Raw genomic sequence first — 24,391 nt, forward strand, 5'->3', positions numbered from 1 at the left:
TTTTGTTATGCCTAGCCTAGCTTAGCACAAGGACTAGTCTAGAAGCAGTAGGGAGCAGCTAGTCTAGCTTAGCACAAGGACTGGAAGCAGTAGAGAGCAGCTAGCCTAGCTCGGTAAAAGTTAAGAAATATAACTTCCAACAACTCTGACGCACAGAGATGAAATTGACGCTAATTGTCTCATCTAACTCTGGGGAAGATGGCAAATTAGTGTATTTCCCAAAATGTTGGGAGTGTTCCTTTAATATCCTAACTCAAGCAGTGTTGAGTTTGGGTTAGATTTTGATAATACTTGTGATACTGGGACAAAGTCATTTTATTAGACAGGACACGTTTTAACACACAAAAAGGCCCAAAGCAAGGATGTTTTACAGTGTGTAATAAGAAGGGCTTTGAGTTTTTCTCTCATGTGATCAGAGTGGAATAGGAAAAAGCTCAGGGCTCTATGAGGTCAGTTTGACCTTTTGGTCACGATTCTGGTCAGCTGCTGGAAGGCAAGTCTCAATGTGGCCAGTGTGCCCATGAAAAGATGTCCGAACCAGGGGAAGCCCCCCTCTGAAAGGTCCCATTTAAGACTACCAGATCCTGGCGGAAATGGGGCGGGCCGCAGGGGGTGGGGGGGATCCTGTTAGCAGATGCATCATATAGAATCAAATAATGAAGCAAGTGGAAAACATGACCTCAGTCAGGAATGCAAAATGTCACATTGGGCAGTCAGTCCAACCGTTTGTTGGAGGGTCCCCAATACCTTGACTAAAGCTTCGACGTTTCCCAACCCAGGACCACGTTTACAGATGAACCCATATATATAATAAATATACTTTATCTAGCATGTCTGAGAGCAAAACATTTAAACAAACCATATAACCCATACCATGTAAGGTAATGTGCAGTATGTGCATACAAGGGCATGCAGTTCCCTTGTAAAAACCCTGGTCCTGGCTCCTCAGAGATAACCCACTCAGCCAGACTGCTCTCTGCTGTGTCGTGTGGCCCTGGTGGGCTGGCTGTGTTGAAGACGATGGAGGAAACCCTTTGTTCCAGGGCCTCTTGCTAATAGCCATGAAAATCCTGCCCTGCTGTGTTTGATGGAAACAGCGCTTCTCCCCTGTCTCTGTAAACATTAGTCCTGTCCAGAGATCCCTGCTGCCTGCAACTGCCTGCTATGACCATAGTGATCAGCAGGGGTGTAAAAAGTACCCAGAAATTATACTTAAGCGAAAGTATGGGTACCGTCTCAAAATCGTACTCAAGTAAAAGTCAGAGTATCTGGCTAAAAACACACTTGAGTAAAAGTAAAAAAGTTTCTACTTTTAAATGTACTTACCGTACTTTTCGCACTATAAGCCACACCTGACTATAAGCCGCAGCAGCTAAATTGAATGATGTGTACATATATAAGCCGCACTGGACTATAAGCCGCAGGTGTTTTAATGTTTAATTACCATATGTAAGGGTTCGTGCACAGAGGGGATTGTCGGGAAAGAGATGGCTGTTTGAGGAAGCTCCCATTTATTAACATTTCAACAAACAAGTTGCATATTTAATAAGGGAACAGATAAATAACATTTCAATGCAGTAAAAAAAAGCAATATTTTGATTTTTACATTTTCGGGGTTTGGTCGCACCATTATATAAGCCGCAGGGTCGAAAAATGGGGGGAAAAGCCGCGGCTTATAGTCCGAAAAGTACGGTAAGTACTAAAAAGTAAAAGTAAAAACTTTTTTTTATTCCGGGGCAATGAAATGTTCCGTTTCGTCCTCTTCATCACTCGTACTCTCGTTTGTGGCCATATTCTGTAGCTTGTCACTCTGACTGTCTATTCTTCTGATAGCAGGTGTTTAACACTATGCCGTCCGAGAACGAGTATATATACGTGTTTAGAAAAAGAGCGTTGTGGACCAGAGCCACGAGTATATACGTGACGAGTTGTTATTGTTTTATTCCATATTTATAACGCTTCTTAGGTACCCGATCCACTACCAGCATATTTTCACATATTTGATTTTCGAAACATGAAGTACCGGCCAGACCCGCTTAGGGGCGCCATCGCTCCACTGCAGTATCATTATGTGAATTTAAAAAAAAATAAAAAAGTACAGTTCTGTGGGCGGATCATAGTTCCTTGATCCCAGCCGAACATCCTCCATCTTGGATCAGTTTGGCGAGCATTTTTTTCAGCGTGGAATAATGGGATTTATGATTAGCCAATGTGCATATCGATCTACCAGAATCCGATGACTGGTGAGGAAATGCTGCCGGCGATCACATGGCCTGACGGTAGGATAATATTACCCCAAATTACAGCTGGATTGGACATTGTTTTATAATGTAACGTGATCGGTCAATGAAAATGCTATATTGAACGCACACTGTATTGGTAATCAATAATAGTAATCGGCGTTCCCCGCCGCCCCCATTTCATCCATAGATGCTCTGTAATAGTCCGGATGCTACAGAGTTTGTTTTATTTCATTCGTATATATACTAGTGTTGTCAAAAATATCGAAATATCGATACATATCGATACTGAATATTTAAAATGGTTTCGATACTCATTTCCCGAAGTATCGATACTTTCTGCAGTACCGATACCAGCTGGCTTGCTCTTGCAAGTTGTTGACAGACAGACGCGCTGCCAGAGCACGCTTGCCCTTCCGCCTCCTCCTTCTCCTCAGAGACCGGCAACAGACACAAGCTGCTGCAGCCTCCTCCCCCTCACAGCCGGGCAGCCCTGTCTTCAGTTTGTAAACAAAGCTATTATTAGCTAATGTTAGCTGTCGTTCCTCCGTTAGCTTATGCTAGCTAGCTGGCCACCTTTATAATTAGTTCATGGAAACGGAGTAACGTCAAGCCGAGCCCACCCACACTACACCAGTACACGCATGAACTCGACACAACTACCCCGTTTCCAACGTTATGTCGAGCCCATCCTACACTAGTACACGCATGAACTCGACACAACATTACCCCGCCTCCATGAAGTGTCCAATTAGCAGCAATGTTGTTGAAAATGTAACGTTAATAAATGCTCCGAGCATAGCTCCGGAGAAATCTCCCTCTCTCTCTCTCTCTCTCTCTCTCTCTCTCTCTCTCTCTCTCAAGTACCCTCGTTTTCGGGTCATAACTAGAAAGGTGCGCTCAGTAGACCTCAAATCTCCAGCAGCCACTCTCTCTTTCTCTCTCTCTCTCGCTCTCTCTCTCTCTCTCTCTCTCTCTCTCTCTCTCTCTCTCTCTCTCTCTCTCTCTCTCTCTCTCTGATCTAAAGATAAACAAAGGGTTTTAAAAGTGTATTTATCTTCTCGTATAGTACCAGAGAGAAGCTGAGGAGAATCAACCAGCAACAAAAGCAAAATTTGTTAAAAAATATATATATATATATATATATATATATATATATATATATATATATATATATATATATATTATTATAATATTTTTATTTGGTATCGAAATGGTATCGAAGTATCGATACTTTTTCAAGGTATCATATCGAAGTCGAAATTCCAGTATCGTGACAACACTAATATATACAGCAGAAATGGCGTTTGATATAACGGCGCCAACGTTTAGCCTATTATCTAGCTCCCGGGAAAAAAGACGAGAAGAAAAGTGCGATAAACCTTATATTCACGACGCTATAAAATGACAACCAACCGATCGATTTTTATTTTCTTTAAGCCATTATGAAGGCACGGTTTATGCACTCAAGTGACAATGAGAATGGACAGATAGCAATACTATAAATTATATATAAAGCTCTTAGAAAGTAAAGTACTTTCTGCTGTCCTCTGAGGCCTAAATCGCCGGGCCCCGCCGGTCGTCATAGTGTTAATCAAAGATCCCCGCTTTCTAGTCTGGCACAAGGACCAATCAGCATGGGTATGGGCGGGTTAATTTTCCATTGATGGGGATTTGATTGGCTGTTTTTAAATAAAGTGCGGCTGCATGATTAACACTATGGTCGCCGATGACGAGTTTAGACGTCATTCCTAGCCATGCTCATTCTGCCGAAGACGCCGTAACTCGTCTTTGATGTCAATATTTCAAAAATCTGTGATCGAAATCATATTTCCCCTCCGGAGCCCTGAGATACACTGCAAAGCTCCACTCAACTCTCTAGCGGTTCAAGAGCGCCATCTGGTGGCCGATCGGCAGATCGCCAACCGGAAATGACCCTTTGAACCGGAAGTGTTCATCCATATGTCGTCCGGGCACTCGCTATCGTTAGAGAGACTCCGTCTTGACACAGTGAACATCGATCGGTGCAAATAACTTGAAAAAACAACATGATTTGGACGTATATACTATTATACAACCTGGAAATGGATCGGGCATTTCTCCATCCCATAATAGAAAAAATTCTGGTCCACGCTCATCTGCCAGCGGCGCGAGGAAGCTACGGTGAGTTGCAGCGTTATATTCTAACGTGTTCCATATAAACTGCTATGATGAACATATGACCCACATTAGACGAATGGTATAACGTTGCCCACGGAATTATAAACGCCCCCCCGCCCATCCGGTCATCATCAGTTGATACATAGTAACTTCTAGAACCACGTCCAGTTGAAATTTTTTATCTCGCGCCGATTGCTATCAAACTGTATTTCATCATCAATATAATGCATTTGGAGCTATAAATCAAGTTCTGGAGAAAGCTGCAGAAAACGATAAAAACATACTTATACGTTTAGACCATATTTTAGTATGAATATGTGAATGAAAAAGTTTAACGTTGCTACAGCCTGAACAATGGATATAGGACATTGAATGGGCCATAATAATGGCAATTTAGCAATAGAATTTAAAAAGTTATAGCCCTGGAAAGAAGGGGAACTTCTCCATAGACAAATAGAGCTGGCTAGGGATGGTAAATTATGAATTTAACCCATGGCGATCAAAGTGTTAATAACGTTCGGCCAGAGAAGCAAATAATACTAATTAAAATGGTTGGACCTGTGAGATTTGTACTTTGTAAGTCTGCATTTTAAATGTAAGGAGTAAAAAGTATGTTTTCTTTCTCTGAAATGTAATTGAGTAAAAGTACAAGTATACAAACCTAATAATACTCAAGTAAAGTACAAATCCCCCAAAACAGTACTTAAGTATTGTAAGAAAGTACAATTACTCAAGTACTTTACACCCCTGGTGATCAGTGTGGAACAACAGCCAACAGCTGTCCATACAGAATGGCTCGGTCCTCTTTCAAGTTTCAAGTTCAAGTTTCTTTATTAGTTGTCATACAGAAGTACAGAATACTTTTATATACAATGCTTCTTTTTGTTTTGCTCCAGAGATTGTGCTAGATAAAAATAGATAAGTATAAAAAGTATAGTAAGTATAAAATAGAAGTCAAGTACGTAGACAAAAAGTGTTCAATATATACATATATACAATGTACAATGCAGAGTAGAAAAGTAACTGAGTTACAATACAATATACTATATACTATATATATATATAATTTTTCCGTTAAGAAATATCACAGTCCAATTCTATTCTCACCATTCCTGTTTATGAAATCAATCATGCCATGGCTGGTCAATTTTTTCCTCCCCCCAAAAATATCATTCTTGCTTGCCAAACAGACAGAGAGCTTTTCTGTCTGAAGTTGCGTTTCTGCCAACTGACACCTACAGTTGGTTTCTCACTCACTGCATGGCTCTCTGTCCTCCATAACACAATGACACGCTTCAGTTAGGAGCTGGACAGCGGGCAGATACGCTGTTTACACCCTCTGCCTGACAAATGTGACAGTGATCTCATTTGATATGCATTGATACGGAATGACCAAATGCAGTCGAATGAAGCCTGATGTAGTTTTGGGTGATGTGTCTGGTCGAAAGCTAATCCAAGCCAGAGGACAGGAAATTCCATGATTTTTTAACCCTTTCACTACCACACTACCAATGGGTTAACACTTTCACTGCGACAATACAGAAGGTTAACCCTTTCACTGCCACACGACAAAGGGTCAACCCTTTCACTACCACACTACAGAAGGTGTATTCCAATGTGGATTCGTCCATACATGGCAAATAAAATCTCTGAAAGGGTTAACCTTCTGTATTGTCGCAGTGAAAGGGTTTACCTTCTGTAGTGTAGTGTGGCTGTGAAAGGTTAACCTTCTGTAGTGTGGTAGTGAAAGGTTAACCTTCTGTAATGTGGTAGTGAAAGGTTAACCTTCTGTAGTGTGGTAGTGAAAGGTTAACCTTCTGTAGTGTGGTAGGGAAAGGGTTAACCAGTCGCTGGTCATTTGTATGCTGCCTGTGTAAGATCTAGTGTGCTGGCGTTGTACTGCCAATGTACAAAACATTCATGTACATATTCCTAGTATTGGGTTACACACCCCCTTTGACACAATTCATGTGTCAAGGCTCAAAGGTTAATCTTTAACATCTGTACTGCTCGCTATCTACATCTCCTTCATGATTGAAATGGATTTATAAGGTAAAGTCAATAAGGAGTTGTCTTTTTCACTCAGTGTATTTCATGAAAATGTACAGACGTCTACATACCAGGGTTCAGTATCTTTTTTTTTATTGTACATTCTGGTTTCCTAAACTATGGGTTGGGACCCAACATGGGTCACGTGCCTTCTTTTGGTGGGGCCCCACCCTGACAACAGTAGTAATATGTTTCTGATACGTTTCAATGGGCCTCTGTCCCATGACCCCAAAAGTAATTTGGGTAGAAAATAACGCTTTACATCGCAAGGAAGGATAGAATAACCAGCATTCCGAATTCTGTTCACAAAGCTTTGCAGATGTTACTAATGTTTTGCAAAGTCTGTGAGTAACTGGCTCAATAAAGCCTCTTGGAAACAGAGGTAGCTTAGCTGTGAGTTCACAAGATAAAGTATCTGTACGTAATGGGGTGATCGTCTAAAGTGCACTTACTCCTAATGTTTCTAGCCTCTGTGTGCACTCTCTCCATAACTTGTAACTGCTCCCCCGGGACGCAATCATCATAAATTACAAGAAGATGTGTGGAGATCCGTCTTTTCTCATCTTTTTCTGCTGACTTTACACGTTCCATGTCAAACATGTGCGTTGTAAAAGCAACGTCGATTCCCTACATTTAACTCCCAGTTTGTTTTTGCGCGAAGAGTGCTGAGCCTGCATTCCGCGCCAAAACACCATTTCTGGTGGTGGAGGGAGATGTTTTTTTTCTGTCCCACACATGTTCGAAACAAGCAGAAATGGTCAGTGCCGCAAACAGAGTGACCTCTCCCCCTCCACACCCGTCGACCACAGAGGACGTGACCCAGCGGGCCGGGTTATTCCACAAGGGGATTGTGGCGTGTGTGCAAGCTGGCCTGGTTTCCTTTCCGTCCCCATTTGGATAGAAACTCCCCCAAAAGATCCCTTAGTCGCCATTATTTTTGGATCCAGGGAATTGGACCGGGACCACTGATCTACCCCGTCTGCACTGTAATTTGTCTGCCCCTAGATTCCTGTTATAAGCTAGGTCTTAAGTAACAAGGTTATTCTTCCCTAAACAATGTGCCCCCCTGACCTCTTAACCCGAGGAGCTTTGAAGTCACTCAAGGGCAGAGGAACTAACAAACACGATTTAGAGCATTCATGTGAAACAATTAGACCCAAGTCACCGTGAAGAGAATGGATTACTAAATCATTAAACTGTTGGGTATATGGACCATGGCTAGGCGTGCCGATGGTTTGCTAGCAAGATAAATGGCCCAGAGCTGATGAGCTGAATTTCTTCAGGGCTTAATGAAAGAAATGTACTTATGATCAGTAGGCTACAATACCATATAAATATCTAATATAAACCGTAGAAAACAGGTTTATTTGTGTGTGTTTCTGTTCAGGATCTGCAGTGGTAAAAAAAAAATGTGATTCCTCTGCAAGGAAATTCTAAACAAATGACGAGGGGAAGACTGTTGCACAAAATCTCTCTGCAGTAAAACACACTGTCGAGTGGATGTCAAAATACAATTAGGAGAAGGAATCGGATTGTTATCCCACTCAAACATTCCTCCAACCTCCACTGTCTGACATCCTGCACTGAGAAGCTTCTTTGTCCAGATATAGCAGCCTCTTTCTTTCTTTCTTTCTCTCTCTCTGCTCTCTCTGTCTCTCTCTGTCTCTCTCTGTCTCTCTGTCTCTCTGTCTCTCTCTCTCTCTCTCTCTCTCTCTCTCTCTCTCTCTCTCTCTCTCTCTCTCTCTCTCTCTCTCTCTCTCTCTCTCTCTCTCTCTCTCTCTCTCTCTCTCTCTGAATCACCCTCGGTTTGTTTTTTTGAGTGTGGTTTGAGCACCCCAAATTATCATCATTATAGCATACAGAAGCTGTCTAAAATATACAGGCGTTTATCTGTCATAATAATACAATTTAGGGCGTCATAGTGTCAACACACTGTGATGAACACACAACACACATCGGAGGATAAAGGGTGCACTGCAAGGATCTGTCCCCCTTTGCAGACATTCTCCATGAAGGCCAAAACCCAGGGAAGACTGACGGGGAAGTATGACCACATCATAGCACCTGTTGCTACATAGACATGTTCATTTTTCCCAGTGGGAAGACTTGGCTGACACAGCAACTTAACACATTAAAGTGTCTCCCATGCAGTTAAGGAAAGTGATACAGAACACATAAATACAGCTTCCCCGGGAACAACTGCGTTACACAAGTGTCTGGAACCGGAGAAACGCACCCACTGGGAGTTTGCGTTCCAAGTTGTTGGGGCGTTGCCATGGGGACGGTCCCCCCCCCCCCCCACCCCACCCCACACACACCTGTCACGCGGAGCAGTGGTTGAGTGTATCCAGGCCGGCCCCCGATGGGAGATGTCATCATCGTTTTGCTGGATGGGATGGGTTTCCATCGGCCACGGTCGTGCGAGAGGTGTGGACCGACCCCTCCCAGCTTGGAGGGGAGTGTGCTCGTACATCCAGCAGAGAGGCTGATAGACGTACTGTGCGTGTGTCAGATGAACAGTAAAACAATGTGAACGCTGTGGACTGTACTAAGCATAGTTTACCAGTTTGTGTTTGAACAATAAGTAGATGTTTGTTCCCTGTACGACTGGTGAATGGTCGGTGCCGTTGGAAATCCAAAAAGGGGTTGTTTTCGCAAGGAGTCGGTGGTCTTCTGTTTTGAGTTCATCATGGGAAACGAAGACGTCTCTCTCTACGCATTATTGCCTATTAGGAAAGTTTTGGTTAACCGAAAAAGTTCTTCATGTTCAGCATTTCACGTCACCCTCAAAGCACAATAATGGCTACTGCCTTCTTCAAAGGAAACCACTCCTCGTTTACTGTCTGTGTTCCTGAGGAGGGGGCGATGCCAAGGCCAGAAGAGCTTCAGCAACAGGCAACCGAGGAGGAGAGGGAAGAAATAACCACAAGAAGAGAAACCCAACCACCTCTCAGACTCAGACAGAGTGGATCCAACTTTACCCTCAGAGCGGGCCTGACTCTTTGTTTGTCCACCTGGTTCCTTTTGGCCCACTTCAGCCCAAACCTACACTCCCCCGGCCTAGATGGGTGTGTGTGTGTGGCTGTGTGCGTGCGTGTGTGTGTGTGTGTATTAGCTTGCTGTTCACAGTATTTGCCGTTCAACAGAGCACATCTGGAACGAGGCAAGGCAGGGCCAAGGCGGAGCAGCTGGATCAGAGCAAGGCTTTAAAAAAATATATATATATATTTTAACCATAACATGCTCTTGTGTACATTTATCATTTATTCACTTCAGGGCTTTGCTGTGATTTATAAGACAAGGAAACTAGAAACTCTGGGCATGACAAACAAACAGACATTCACTCCACACATACGGTATTGTAGTTTCATAAACACTCAGCAACGTGCACTCATCTCGTACATCATGCAACAACGTGCCACACGTTGGCTTGTTTTCACTGTATGCCCGGGGATAAACAGATGTTTACGTGCATCCATGTGGACACAAGCTAAGACACACGCTAACTGATGCACTGAGAGAAAAGCGCTCCTATGCAGTCATCATAAAAAAAAACACGCACTATTCATACCGTATTCTAAAATAAAAAATAAAACGACAACAACTAAATCTTCCTCCATCGTGTGCAGCTGTTCCCTTGACCCAATTATATTATTGGGTTACTACATTTTTCATGGGTTCATACTGCGGCTCAACTGTTCAGTATCCGTTCCTCCAAAGTGGTCCCTTTTTGGACATGTGACATATCTAGGAATGCCATCACTTAATTATCTACACTGGAGGAGTCTTAAGCCTCTTATGGGGGGAACTTACCGCAGAGCGTGTTTTCAGATGAGTGACTGACTTCTCCAGGACGGGGGCGTTCCAGAGGCAGAAGAGATTAGAGCAGGTAAAGAATGGGAGGGAAGTAAGAAAGAGAGTGAGAAACCAGGAAAAGGAAAGAGATGAAAAGAGAAAAGAAAGCAGAAGAGAATCAAGCATGTTAGAACTGGGGCTGTACACCTCGTGCTAGAAAGGGAAGGACAAAGAAGAGGAAGAAATGGAGTGAGAATGGAGTGAACATGGAGAGCAAAAATAAGAGAAAAAAAATAAAAAAATCCTCATTCTCACCCATATTACCGGTATGTATAAATATGTCTGTCTGTCTGCCCATTCTAGTTATTAACCGCTTTTCTCTTAAAGGGCTTCTCTGGCGCACCGGAGTTGCTGAGGCTGGGTTTCCCTCTTATCTTAACACTTTGGCGACCGCTGGGCTGCGTCTAATATAGTGGTTGAGGACCAGGGTTTGTCAACAGACCGGTGTCTTTTTGTACAACTATATCTATACTTTATAGTATTGCTATCTGTCCATTCTCATTGTCAATTGAGTTCATAAACCGTCCCTTCAAAATGGCTTAAAGGAGAAAAAAAAATCATCGATAGGTTGTCATTTTATAGCGTCGTGAATATGAGCAATATAGCAGATTTTGTCTCATATATTTTCTGGGAGGCTAGATAAATGGCTAATAGCTGCTAACGTTATATTCAACGGCATTTCCGTTTTAGATATGCTAAAGAAATAACTCAAACTGCATATCATCGGGGCTGTCCCAAAGCATGTATGGATGAAAGCGGGGGGGGGGGGGGGCGGGGGACGTCGTTTAGTATTATTGATTACCAATAACAGTGTCCGTGTAACTAGCCACATTCACTGATCGGCTGCTTGCGTTTCACAGCAAGCTCCGATTCGGCTGTAATTTAGGTGAAAAAGGTCTTACCGTGAGCCCGTGGGATAACCCCCAGCATTTCCCCGTTATTGATCGGCATCTGGTAGATCGATATGTCCATTGGCTGATGATAAATCCCATTATTCCATGGTGAAATCTGCGATTCGAAACGTAACAGTACATTGTGTTGGTTCAGGATCCGGCTACAATGAAACTGAAACTGAATGAAAAAAAAAAAGTTTTCCATTCGCCCACAAGGCATACTGCAGTGGAGCGATGGCGCCCCTAAGAGGATCTGGCCGGTATTGCATGTTCTCGATTTCACAGACGAGGGTAGATCTGCAGAGCCGTTCGGGGACCTTGAGCCGGTTATTAAAATGCAATAACAGCAATAACAAATGCCACGGCTATATACGTGCCTCTGGTCCACAACGCATGGATTCGAAACCCGTATATATACGTGGCCGGTCCCCATTAACCAGAGTTGCTGAGGCTGGGGCTGGTGGCTGGATGGAGAGTTGGCGGGCATGTTTATGCGACCACATTGTTCAGCTGTCGATTTTTGGGCATACTGTATGTACATTTTTATTAAATATGTGGTGTGATTATAGTGTTGGGGTTGAGAACAGTGACCCTAGGGTCCCTGTCTTATGGGAGGGGGTGTGACGACCCTCCCCCAGATTGTGATGGCTTCCTCTGCTCTAGCAGAGGCTCGTCAAGCTAATTATGGCACACCTGGGCCAGTGTGTCCCAGGCAGGATATCAGAGAGAGGCTGCCTCTGATCTCTGGCGAACTCCCCACATTTTTGGTTTGGTTGTTTGATTGTTTGGTTATTTGGTTTTGCACTCATGCTGCACATACACTACATCCACACACTGCTGCACACAGCTTCAAGTACCTGGGGGTCCACATCTCAGAAGACCTGACATGGACAATAGACTCAGTCGTAAAGAAGGCGAAGCAGCGCCTCTACCACCTGAGACAGTTAAGGAAGTTCAGAGTATCGGGGAAGATATTCCAGTCCTTCTACTCCGGAGCTGTAGAGAGCATCTTGACTGGACACATCACTGCCTGGTATGGAAACAGCAAGGCACAGGACAAGAAGGCCCTACAGAGAGTGGTGCGCTCAGCTGAGCGTACTACGGGTATTGCACTACCACCCCTGCAGGTCTTATATAACAAGAGGTGTAAATCCAGAGCCTGCAGAATAATGAAAGACCCTCACCACCCCAACAACAGCCTGTTCAAGCTGCTGCGGTCAGGCAAACGCCTGCGAACACCAGCAACTACTGTAGGACAGAGAGACTCCGGCTCAGCTTCTTCCCCCAGGCCATCAGAGTCCTGAACACTGAACTCTCCACAGTCTCCACACACAAGCACACATGAGCACACACACAACACACATACTGTATACGCTCACACACTAACAGTCACTTTAGCATGAACACACACACATGCTGCACACACACACTCAACGGTCACTTTACACAATGAAAAGGTCACTTTAAAAAAAAAAATTAAAATAAGAGAAAGGGAGTGGTTCTTGTATAGTAAATAGATGGATATAGCAAGTTAGCATAAGGACACATAGTATAAATGTACCGTACTTTTCGGACTATAAGCCGCGGCTTTTCCCCCCATTTTTCGACCCTGCGGCTTATATAACGGTGCGGCTTATATGTGACTCGACGTGACCAAACCCGAAAATGTAAAAATCTAAATATTGCTTTTTTGACTGCATTGAAATGTTATTTATCTGTTCCCTTATTTGCTAAACTTAATACAACTTGTAAATTAGTTAATTCTTGTTATTTGTCCGACAGTATTGTGTCCCAATGCTAATTACATAATGGTAATTAAACATTAAAACACCTGCGGCTTATAGTCCAGTGCGGCTTATATATGTACACATCATTCAATTTAGCTGCTGCGGCTTATAGTCAGGTGCGGCTTATAGTGCGAAAAGTACGGTAGATTGTATAGTGTATAGCATTGTATAGTAGTGTACATAAGACCCAGTGCCTCATCCGTAGCTAACATTGTATTGCACTATCGCAGGACCTTAGCATGTCTTACCATACTTTTTGTAAACTTTATGTACATTATACCTGTTATGTCTTATTCTTATTACTTGTATTATTGCACAAATGTCTTATTCTCATTCCTATTCTTATTACTTGTATTATTGCACAATCGCTGTGGGCATGACCCCCCTCATTTCACTGTATGCTTGTATGCCGTGACAAATAAAACTCTTGACTTGACTTGACTTGACTTGACTTGCTTACACACTGATACTCTGATATATTGGCTGCTGATTAGTTTAGTTTAAATAAATCTTTTGTTATTTCTTAAATTGTGCCTGTGTCTCCCCATTCTTGTTGCGAGCTTGAGCCAGTTCGTAACAACAACCCCTGTCTGCCACACCAGAGATCAAAGTGACCCTGTGTCGGGTGACTTAAGGCAGTAGCTCAACGGAGGATATGTAATTACTAGGGCCGAGATTCGATTTTAATTCGAAGCTTCGAGATATATATATTTTTTTTTTATGTTGTGGGACTTGTACAGCACTTTGGTCAACTTTGTTGTTTTTAAATGTGCTCTATAAATGAAGTGGATTGGATTGGATTAATTAATTAAATTAATAATGAGTCGGGAGCTGCGCTGCCTGGGCGGCTGATCTCCGTTACACAGCCAACAACATTACATTACATAATTATGTTGCAACCTTCGTCTATAAAGCAAACAATTATATAAATATTTATATGTAGTTAATAGAGACAAAGGCAGAATTCGACTTAATTTTTTATTAAGACATGTTTTTATATGGGTCGGGACACTATAAAAAATACTATAGAGAATTGTCAGTGCTGTAAAATTTAAACCTTTTTAAATCTTAGACAAACGAAACACTTTGCTTTCATGAAATATTGTAAGCTGTCATTTGAGGCTTTATAAAAGCAGCACAATGAACACAAATCTGTCAGTGCTGAGTCCGACCCCATCTTAAATAACAAACAGCATTGCTTGTTGTAGTTAACAAAGAGAGGCAGAGTTGATTTTGCAGGTAAAAAAATATATATATATATATTTTTTTTAATATATTCGAATTTTATTTTCCCATTCGAATCCCATGCCCATTGAACGAAGCTTAGAAGTATTTAAGACAGCCCTAGTAATTACACCCCGTATTGTAGTCATTTGAAGCGGAGGTCGTCTTCTGCCGTAGAGTTCATGACCCCCCCCCCATGTATTTCCATCTCTGATCTCATCATAGATTAATTTGTGGGTAGATAGAAAGTCAGCTCATGCGGTTTAGCGATCAAACAGTCAGCTGACATTGATCGTTAGCCATTTCGATGGCAGATATCTTGGTTTTATTTATGGTTTGTGATCAAAGCGATGAAGACTTCTCTGGCAATATTTTGTACCAATTTCTTTTCCAGATGCACATTCTGGACAAGTTCCCCATCGAGGGCGGACAGAAGGACCCCAAGAAGAGGATCATCCCCTTCCTGCCAGGTGAGCATGCGAGCGCACGAGACACAAGAGAACACGTCAACTCTACCGTGACGCTTTTTGACCTTTTTTTTAGTAACGTGATCCCTTTTCACAGCAGACATTTTGAGCCAAGTAGTATAACGTGGATATAGAATTATGAATTATAATGAACAGTTATATAATATAATTAATTATTCTACATCTACCATATAGGTACACATGTGTGTGTATAACCACGTTTATGGCAGGTCAAAATGTCCGGCCGTGGAAAGGACATCATAATACTATACAGGAGACCGAAGGGTTCTGTAATTCCATATCAAAAGGCTGCCCTCTTTTGATGCACAGCAGATACAGTTTATACTCCTACGTACTCCATGGCATTGCTTACTTGCAAAAACCACCCAAAGCCAAATCAGTTCCTGCTCTGGTATGGCTGTAGGTAGGAGGGTGCCAGAGAGAAGGCTCCATCTAATCTGATAAACTCAACAGCATGGCCCAGAGCAGTGAAGAGCTCTTTTGTGAGACCAGCTGAATAGCCCCAGTCTGGATACTGCTGTTTCCATCTGTCAGACTGAATCCAACCATGGAGCGTATAGCCTATATGTAGAAGTAGAAAGCTGTATTGTCATTGCACAACACAGTACAACGGAATTTGTTTATGCAGCACCTAAAAAAAACGATACCTACATACACACACACTACCATACATACATTAGTGTACTCACACTCACTACCACACCACACATTCATGTACCCATACAGTACATACCCTCTGCTACACATGCACTTATTCACATATGCAGCTTTGGTGGTCAATATTTCCCATGTAAGATTTGACTGCATACAGTACAGTAGTAGTGGCCTCTGTGTGTTTATACAGTCAGGTTAGCAGTCAACTCGTGTGTATTCCCTGTGCCCATGTTCGTATGCTGCTGAAGCCGTAGCCACAGAGTGTGCCTTGTGCATTTATTTAGTCACTTCTGGTCAGGAGTCCTACTCTGAGATGTAAACATGACGTGTTCTGGCAGCCCCACCGCGTGCACAGTGTACAGTCACTACGAAGTAAACAATTGCACATTGTTTTCATAGACAAAAGAAAACGAGTTGTATACTAGCAGACTATTATACAAATGCTTGGCATTTTGCCTCTTTCACAAGGAACCAGGTCTACCTGCAACTGTATTATGTATTTGATCTACTGTACCAAACACTAGTAGCATCCCTGAATGTTAACATCATCATCATCATCATCATCATCATCATCATCATCATCATCATCATCATCAACCTTTATTTTCGAAATTACAATTGAGGTCACCCTAATTTTCAATGTAGTCGAGATTTTACAGACATTTCAATGCACACATTTCTACAATATAACAATAATAATAAAATTTAAATTATGTTTGTTACCTGTTTTTTTAATGTCTATTTTATTATTAGTATTATTGCACAATCAATGCAGGCATGACCACCCGCATTTCACTGTATGCCCTGGTATATATGTGACAAATAAACCTCTTGAATCTTGAGTCTTGAATCTAATATTAATAATAACTATCTATATAGTACTCTCCGTAGGGCTGGGCGATTCTTGCTAAAATGTGAATCACGATTTTTCTCTAAGAATTGAGATCACGATTCTCTCACGATTGTTATTTTTTCAATAAAATCATTTAAACAGTAAAGTAAAAAAAAAGAAAAGAAAAAGAAAAAGTTTAATTAAAATTATAATTTTTTTAATAAAAAAAAATCATCATAACTTAGAAATAAGATTGCATAGGTCTATGAATCGAGATCGCGATTTTTTTTAATTAATTGCCCAGCCCACACATGGACCGCAGTCCAGAGTACACCACAGCAATTAGTATAAAATGAACATAGGGATAAAATCAGCACACAAATTGACAAAATAAAAAATTGCATACATTTCACACATAAGAATAGGTATAAAAGACAATAAATGTAGTGCAATGTAAACATGCAGATTTAAGAATAGGCATACAATAAGTACAATAGTACAATATCGCTCATGTAACTCAAATAACTCAAATAACATGAGTTATTTACACCTACTGATACAGTACTTTCCTTTGAAAAAATACTGAGAATATATCAAGTGTTTTGATTTTTCTTCTCAGGGAAAGTGTTGTTTCGCAGGAGTCAAATCCGAGACGTGGCGGTGAAAAGACTGAGGCACTTGGACGACTACTGCAGAGTAAGACACACACATCTCTCACAACACACTTCCAGAACCTATTCACCACTTTGTTTGTGTCTACTGTCAGCAAAATACATATTTTCTTTCTCAAACAATGATGATACAGCACACAGTGAACAGCCGCTGCATTTATTTTTGTTGTTTATCTGTTAGTAAAGGGCTTCTTATCTATGTTTGTGATGGACTCCCTGTACACAGCTGCGACAGCTGTGGCGAAGCCAGACCTCAAGAGTCTATCTCCCCCTGACCAGCTTCAACAGGAAGAGCCGCGGTTCTATCTGCGCTGGTCATTTCCTCTAGCAAATGTAAATAGGCAGCTTATATAGGAAACAGGGGAAAATAGGAGCACAGGGGGGGGGGGGGGGCAAACGCAGCGTCCGCGGAACAAGAGTGAATCAGAGAGACATGAGGTGTGGGAGTGAGCCCAGCTGGCTGTACCTGACCTCGTTATACTCATTAGGTCAGAGATGGGAATGTGGGCCAGGCGGGCTGCCAAGTGTGGCAAGCAAGCGTTAAGCACCTCATGTTGAATGTTTACAAGGAGAAACACAGCCTCAAGGCCGGGGGAGATTCATCTCCATGTGAGAAAAGTTACACCCAAAGACTAAATTTGTCTCATAAAGAAAGTCGGTTTTATACAAAAAATTATGCTGATCTATTTTATTTTACAGTGTAAGGATTTCATGAGTGGACCTTTTTGCGATTGTGACAGGTCTACTACTACTTTATCGCCCTCCATCTGTTTTCCTCTGTCTTCTCTCTCTCTCTCTGGGCTCCAGCACCCTCTTCCTTCCCCTTCATGTCCCTCTGGATCCCTGCCCTTCATCCTCCCATCTGACTAATTGTACACAGTGCCTGGAAACACAGTTTACTTATCACAGCAAACAGTTCACACCAAACTGTGCAATATTTTGGATATGTGCTCATTTGTGTGTCAGAAAAGTCATTGTGTGACTGGAAATAAACTGAATCACTCAATTCCATCTCGCCCGCCCCTCCTGCCCCTCCCATCCCTCCTGCCCCTCCCATCCCTCCTGCCCCTCCCATCCCTCCTGTCCCTCCTGTCCCTCCTGCCCCTCCCGTCCCTCCTGTCCCTCCTGTCCCTCCTGCCCCTCCCATCCCTCCTGCCCCTCCCGTCCCTCCTGTCCCTCCTGTCCCTCCTGTCCCTCCCGTGCCTCCCGTGCCTCCCGTCCCTCCCGTCTCTCCCGCCCCTCCTGTCCCTCCTGTCCCTCCCGTCCCTTCTGTCTCTCCCATCCCGCTCATCCCTCCTGTGCCTCCCGTCCCTCCCGTCTCTTCACAGGCTCTGATGAAGCTCCCCTCCCACATCTCCCAGGGTGAAGAGGTTCTGCGGTTCTTTGAGACCAAGGCGGAGGACCTGAACCCTCCCAAAGAGTGAGTGTTGTTGGCTGGTCAGCCTGTTTACACTGTTAGCATAATACACACACACATCTCAATTGGCCAATGAAATAATTTATGAACACCCTCAAACTTTAAATATATCAACCACTGCCCTCTGGTGGATTGTAGGAGAAGTATCTCATGGCTTGTGTATGTGTGTGTGCTCGTGTGTGTGTGTGTGTGTGTGTGTGTGTGTGTGTGTGTGTGTGTGTGTGTGTGTGTGTGTGTGTGTGTGTGTGTGTGTGTGTGTGTGTGTGTGTGTGTGTGTGTGTGTGTGTGTGTGTGTGTGTGTGTGTGTGTGTGTGTGTGTGTGTGTGTGTGTGTGTGTGTGTGTGTGTGTGTGTGTGTGTGTGTGTGTGTGTGTGTGTGTGTGTGTGCATGTGTGTGTGCGTGCGTGTGTATGTGTGTTAAATTCAGCAGCTGGTGCCAGCCAAATTAACCTGTCTTGATCTTCAGGTCACTCCATGTCTCAGAGATGATTGATAGTGGTGGTGGGGTGTGGGGCGGTACTGTGTTTTATTAATGAATATATGTAGGACTAGGGAGTTGACATCTGATCCCAGCCCAGCGCTTAGGGATCAATGGTGTCTTGAGAGGGAGGCTAAGTTCAGGTCTCAGGTCAGATGAGTCTTTGGAACTATTCATTTGTCATACTTAGTTCCAAGGCGGACTTTGGCGGTAACGTCAAGAGAGGTGATGTTCTTGAATTGGAGTCAAAGGACCTTTGCTGGCGGATCTCTCCATTCCATTCTTCTCCTTTTGGGTTTATGTTCACTTCCGTAGCTCAGTGTGCCTCTGAAATTATGTTCACTACACACACCGTGAACTTTAAACGCCCCGTCCGTGATTACAGCCCTGTGTCGCTCACTACCGGCTCCGGTTGCTTTGTTCATATCGTGTAACATATTTACTGAACTGCAAAGAATTTTTTTTTTATTGCTTGAGCTTCTGACGCAAGGGCTGACAGTTAAAACAGGAGTTTTACATGACCCTTTCAGCTGTAAAAACGTTTGTTTACACTTGTTTTGTTTGTGAACATCAAAGTAGAACATGCCGCTTAAGCTATAATGGGTTATGAAAGTTATTTAACACTTATTTTCCATACATACATACTCTATTCATGAATACACCCACAAATTTAGATTGTCAAATAAATGATGGATTGTGTCTATTGTTTAAACTGGTGACCACTGCATGTCCTAGCACAGTCTGGGAGACAGAGAGAGGGGGGGAGCTACTACTACAACTACCTTGGTGGTCTCTCTGCCACCATGTTCGGCTGCCCTGAACCCTCGATAAATACACATACGTGATAATCTCACTTCAAAGTGTGATCCCCCCGAACAGTCCCTGAGATGACCCGACGCAGCTTAAACTAAGATGTTGAGGTCTAGAGGTCATACCACCGAGCTCTGTTGATAAGGGGAGACGGTCTGGTATTTGTTAAAGATTCAGTCGTCTTACCTTTATCTAAGTGTATCTACAAGTAACCCAGCGACCACTGTTATCCCCGTTGTCGTCTGTCAACACCACCATTTCTCCCAGGCTCCCTTTTACTTTGAGGACTTTGTCTAAATATCATGTTTCTTAAAGGAACACGCCAACTTTTTGAGAAATTTGCTTATTTGCCATCTACCCTGGAGTTAGACAAGCAGATACATACCCTTTTCTTCTCTGTGCTCTTTTTTGAGGTGATGAAATCACTGCGCCCAGGCAGCAGTGGTTCGGCAAAAGATTGTTCCGAGTATATATCTGCTTAGAAAATGAAAATGTCAACAAAAAAAATATTCTCCACATGGAAAATACACAGGTCACAACAATGTTTACAGGAACGTTTTGGAGTTGTATTTTGAGTGTATTTGGAAATAATTTTTCGTGCTAAGAGACTAAAAGCCTACCAGTTTGTATTCAATGTCTCTTTAAACCAAGAGAAGGAAAGTATAATTTAAGAGGGTTATGTATTCTTAGTTAAAACATGTAAAAAAGTAAGAACTAATGTAAAGCTAGATGTGTTTCAATTTTGGGAGTTAAACTATGGAATAGCCTTAGTGATGGGTTGAAGTTGTGTACTTCTTAAAAAAAAGCCTTAAAAAATTAAATAATTCAGGAGTACAGTTTTGAGTAAAACATCAAACATTTGTTTTTTTCAAAAAAATATATCTTGCAGCATATTTGAACACTTCCAGTGCCGTTAACGTAGAACTACGTTTCTGTGGCCCAGCAATTGAGTGCCGGCCACGTCACAGAAACATAGATCTACTTTTTTGCTTCGGTATTTATTTTATTCGCTATTGCCATTGATAATTCATCGGGGCACCTTGTGCATGCTGTTCTGAATGTGTCTGAGCTGGCAGACGGTCAATACCGCCCTCTAACGCCTTCGGCCGCTATTGTACTCCATTAGAAACGATGTAGTTTCTTTTCTCTACCGAGCTGCGGCGTGGGGGCGGGTCCTAAACACTCCGGCGAGGCAAGCGCTTGTAGGGATGGCTTGGACAACTGACACTGGCCGCCCATTCATGTGCAATGCCCAATAACGTCGGAGACAGGATCGCTGTGGATAACTGGAATGGCGATCAGATAATTGGATTCTTTTTTTTGCAGTACATCAGAGACCAGGTAAGGACTCTATATTACCAATCTTGCGTTGATCTGATATTTTTCTCCCGCGATCAAAGCTGTCTGTGTGGACTCTGTGCGGCTGTTTACCGTTGGTGGCGGTGGGGGGGGCGGGGGGGGGGGACGAGTGCCCTGCTACAAGCCCCATTTCATGTATGCACGAGGAGACATAATACCAATAATCGAGCGTTGATTTCAGGAAGATTTCGATAATCAGACGAAAAATGACAACGTGATAACTGGATTCCACTAAAGGGCTATTTTCGCGTCTTTTCCTGGGATTACTAAGAATCACCCAAACTATACTGATATTCAAAACGGTATAAAACGGAAATGTACGGATGAAAAAACTATAAATATTTTGCATGTTGACCAGAAGCAACTCACTGACAATCGACGGCGTTATTAGATCCATAGCTATAATATAAAATATAGTTTTTAGCAGTGCAAACACGCCATTCTATCCATTAAATTGAACACTGGCACTGAAGGCCCACAGTGCCCCCTGCTGCCTGGCAATCAAAGTGTTAAGTTATTTTTTTCTTTTTTAAATATAAAAATATATTTAGTTTTTAAGAATTGTAAAGGATAGACAAAAATAAGCATCTGCTTCAGCCTATTCCTTTTTTCGATCATGGAGTTTGGATTTTGTGTGTGAGCCAAAAATAGACCAAAAATAGACTAAAAATAAACTATTCATTCATTCATATTTCATGACTGTTGGGAACTAGGCTAAACTGGCACACCTACTTACAGTGAATGACGCTAAGCTAGGCTAACGGTGCGGCTGTTCCCAAAGCCTAATGCATGCACAGAGAATAAAAGGGTATGTATCTGGTTGTCTAACTCCATGGTAGATGGCAAATAAGCTAATTTCCCAAAAAGTTGCCGTGTTCCTTTAAGTATAATAAGTGAATCAGGAGCCTGACACCTGGGAGGAATAGTGGTGTTGACAATGGATGGCAGGGACAGCAGTGGTCGGTGTTTTCTTTTTGTAAACAACTTTAGATACTGCTGTTCTACTACAGTGAAATATTCGGTTAAGTGGTGATCTAGAGTCAGCATTGTTGCTCAGATGCTCATAAGTAAGATGGATGGGGTACTTGGTGAGTGGACCTGGATCAGTAGTGTGATAGGTTTGATGATTAACATCACACACCCTATCTAGTTGATCTACTGCTCTCTGAATGTTCCACCATGTCACACTGACTCAATGCCAACATTCCATGCAACAATTTAGAGCCCAGCCCAACCAACCATCAAGCAAAACTGAGGCCACGGTACAATCACCTGATTAATATGCATACTGAATCAGATGACATTCTCTGCTGGTGAACTGAAATATGATTCAGATCATATTCTGGGGCGCCTCCCTCTCTGTCAATGAATCAGGTGGTATTAACGTCATTGATCTCTCTGCCGCCATCTATGGAGGAAGGGCTCTCACTGCACACACAAAAGAGACATTATGTTTCACCACCACAAGAGGGAGCCATATGAATTACTATAGGGTTTCTCATAAAATGTATGATATCATATGAATTAATATATCATATGAATCACAATTAAGACCGTGTGACGAGATGGTCATGTTCCCGTTTGTGTTCTTCCAGTCACATCCTCATCTCAAAGATGGAATGTCCGTCTGAGTAGTGTATAATGCGATCTGTGTTCAATTAGAGGTACGGTTTGTGTCACACGCCCATCTCCATTTCCTCCTCCATGTAATTCTAGTTTCATTGTCTCAGTGCCTTTACTTATTGGAAATGGGGACATCATTGAGTCTTAACCTCGAGAGACGTGAAAGAATCTTGGAGGTTCACTTTATCATAAAAGGGTCGACTGTGAGTGACTATGCCTGCATCTGTGTGTGTGTGTGTGTGTGTGTGTATGTACATGTTTGTTTGTTTGTGTGTGTGTGTTGTGTCCTATGTGTGCGATTGTGTGTGTGTGAACTACAGTCGATGCTGAGTGGCTTATACATAAATTATATATAAAAAATAATAATAATCTAACCCTAACTAACCTTACTGTCATGCACATGCACCTACTGTCCTAGTATTATACTAACCTACACTGTAGCACTCAACACTTTGATGAACATTGTTACTCAGCTGATAGAGAACATGAAGAGTGCCCTTCCTGATGACTTGTCGAACATAACTTGTAAGTCGCTTTGGATATAAAAGTGTCAGCTAAATGACTAAATGTAAATGTATACATATATCCCATTATATTATATTACAGACAGTGAGACAGACAAACACACACAAACTTTCTGTCTCTGTCTCTCTGTCTCTCTATCTGTCTCTTTCTGTCTCCCTCTCTTTCTTTTCTCTCTCTCTCTCTCTCTCTCTCTCTCTCTCTCTCTCTCTCTCTCTCTCTCTCTCTCTCTCTCTCTCTCTCTCTCTCTCTGCGCTGTATAATTTCTCTGAGCAGTGAAAACCAGCTATCTATTGATCATAACGACTTCCTGCCCAATAACCTCGATACATTGACCTCTGAGTCCGAGGTCCCGCATGCAGGGGTCAACCTGAGGTCAAGCCGAGCCAGTAGAAGTGTCTGTGTAGTGTATATCCAGTGCAGAGTAGATACCTCAGACCCTTGGCTTCACCCCAACTGGCAGAGAGCCATGAGCAAAATACTAATATATCAGGCATTCCGTCTCTAATAGGCCCACCTAAGAGCAAGCAGCTCTCTCTCTCTCTCTCTCTCTCTCTCTCTCTCTCTCTCTCTCTCTCTCTCTCTCTCTCTCTCTCTCTCTCTCTCTCTCTCTCTCTCTCTCTCTCTCTCTCTCTCTCTCTCTCTCTCTCTCTCTCTCTCTCTCTCTCACACACAAACACACACACCACCTACGCAAAGCAAGCAGCAACTATCTCTCTCTCTCTCACACATAGTATAATACTAGGACAGTAGGTGCATGTGCATGACAGTAAGGTTAGTTAGGGTTAGATTATTATTATTTTTTATATATAATTTATGTATAAGCCACTCAGCATCGACTATAGTTCACACACACACACAATCGCACACATAGGACACAGCACACACACACAAACAAACAAACAAACAAACAAACATGTACACACACACACACACACACACACACACACACACACACACACACACACACACACACACACACACACACCACACACCGCCACCACCTACAAAGAGCAAGCAGCAGCTCTCTCTATCTCTCTCTAGCAGCTCTGCTTCTAAATGGTTGTTCTGTTTGAACTAGGGGTGGAACGATTCACAAAATTCACGGTTCGGTTCATATCACGGTTTTGGTGTCACAGTTTTCGGTTCGGTTCGGTATATATGTTGTTTTAAAAAAAAATATGTAACACTCCAAAAATACCATACATCAGTATAAGATATATAGCCTAAAAAGAATCCAACTTTTCAGTTATTCTCAAGGATGTAGTCATGCAAAAACTGAAAGAATGAGGCAGCTTGACATCAGGCACATTATTTTGACAGTGACCGG

At 42.6% G+C, this 24,391-nt stretch overlaps 1 protein-coding gene across 2 annotated transcripts in view; it reads left to right on the forward strand.

The window, feature by feature from the left end:
* The window catches only part of LOC311234957 (SH3 and PX domain-containing protein 2A-like), a 134,372-nt gene that overhangs the window by 5,371 nt on the left and 104,610 nt on the right, over positions 1-24,391 (forward strand). For both annotated transcript variants that reach the window (XM_084322246.1, XM_084322247.1), the window contains exons 3-5: positions 14,603-14,678; positions 16,802-16,878; positions 18,182-18,273. In XM_084322246.1, the coding sequence (XP_084178372.1) occupies positions 14,603-14,678; positions 16,802-16,878; positions 18,182-18,273 (245 nt within the window). The remainder of the gene's footprint in view (positions 1-14,602; positions 14,679-16,801; positions 16,879-18,181; positions 18,274-24,391) is intronic.

This window comes from Notolepis coatsorum (genome assembly GCF_963971535.1).
Source record: "Notolepis coatsorum genome assembly, chromosome: 9".
NCBI lineage: Eukaryota > Metazoa > Chordata > Actinopteri > Aulopiformes > Paralepididae > Notolepis > Notolepis coatsorum.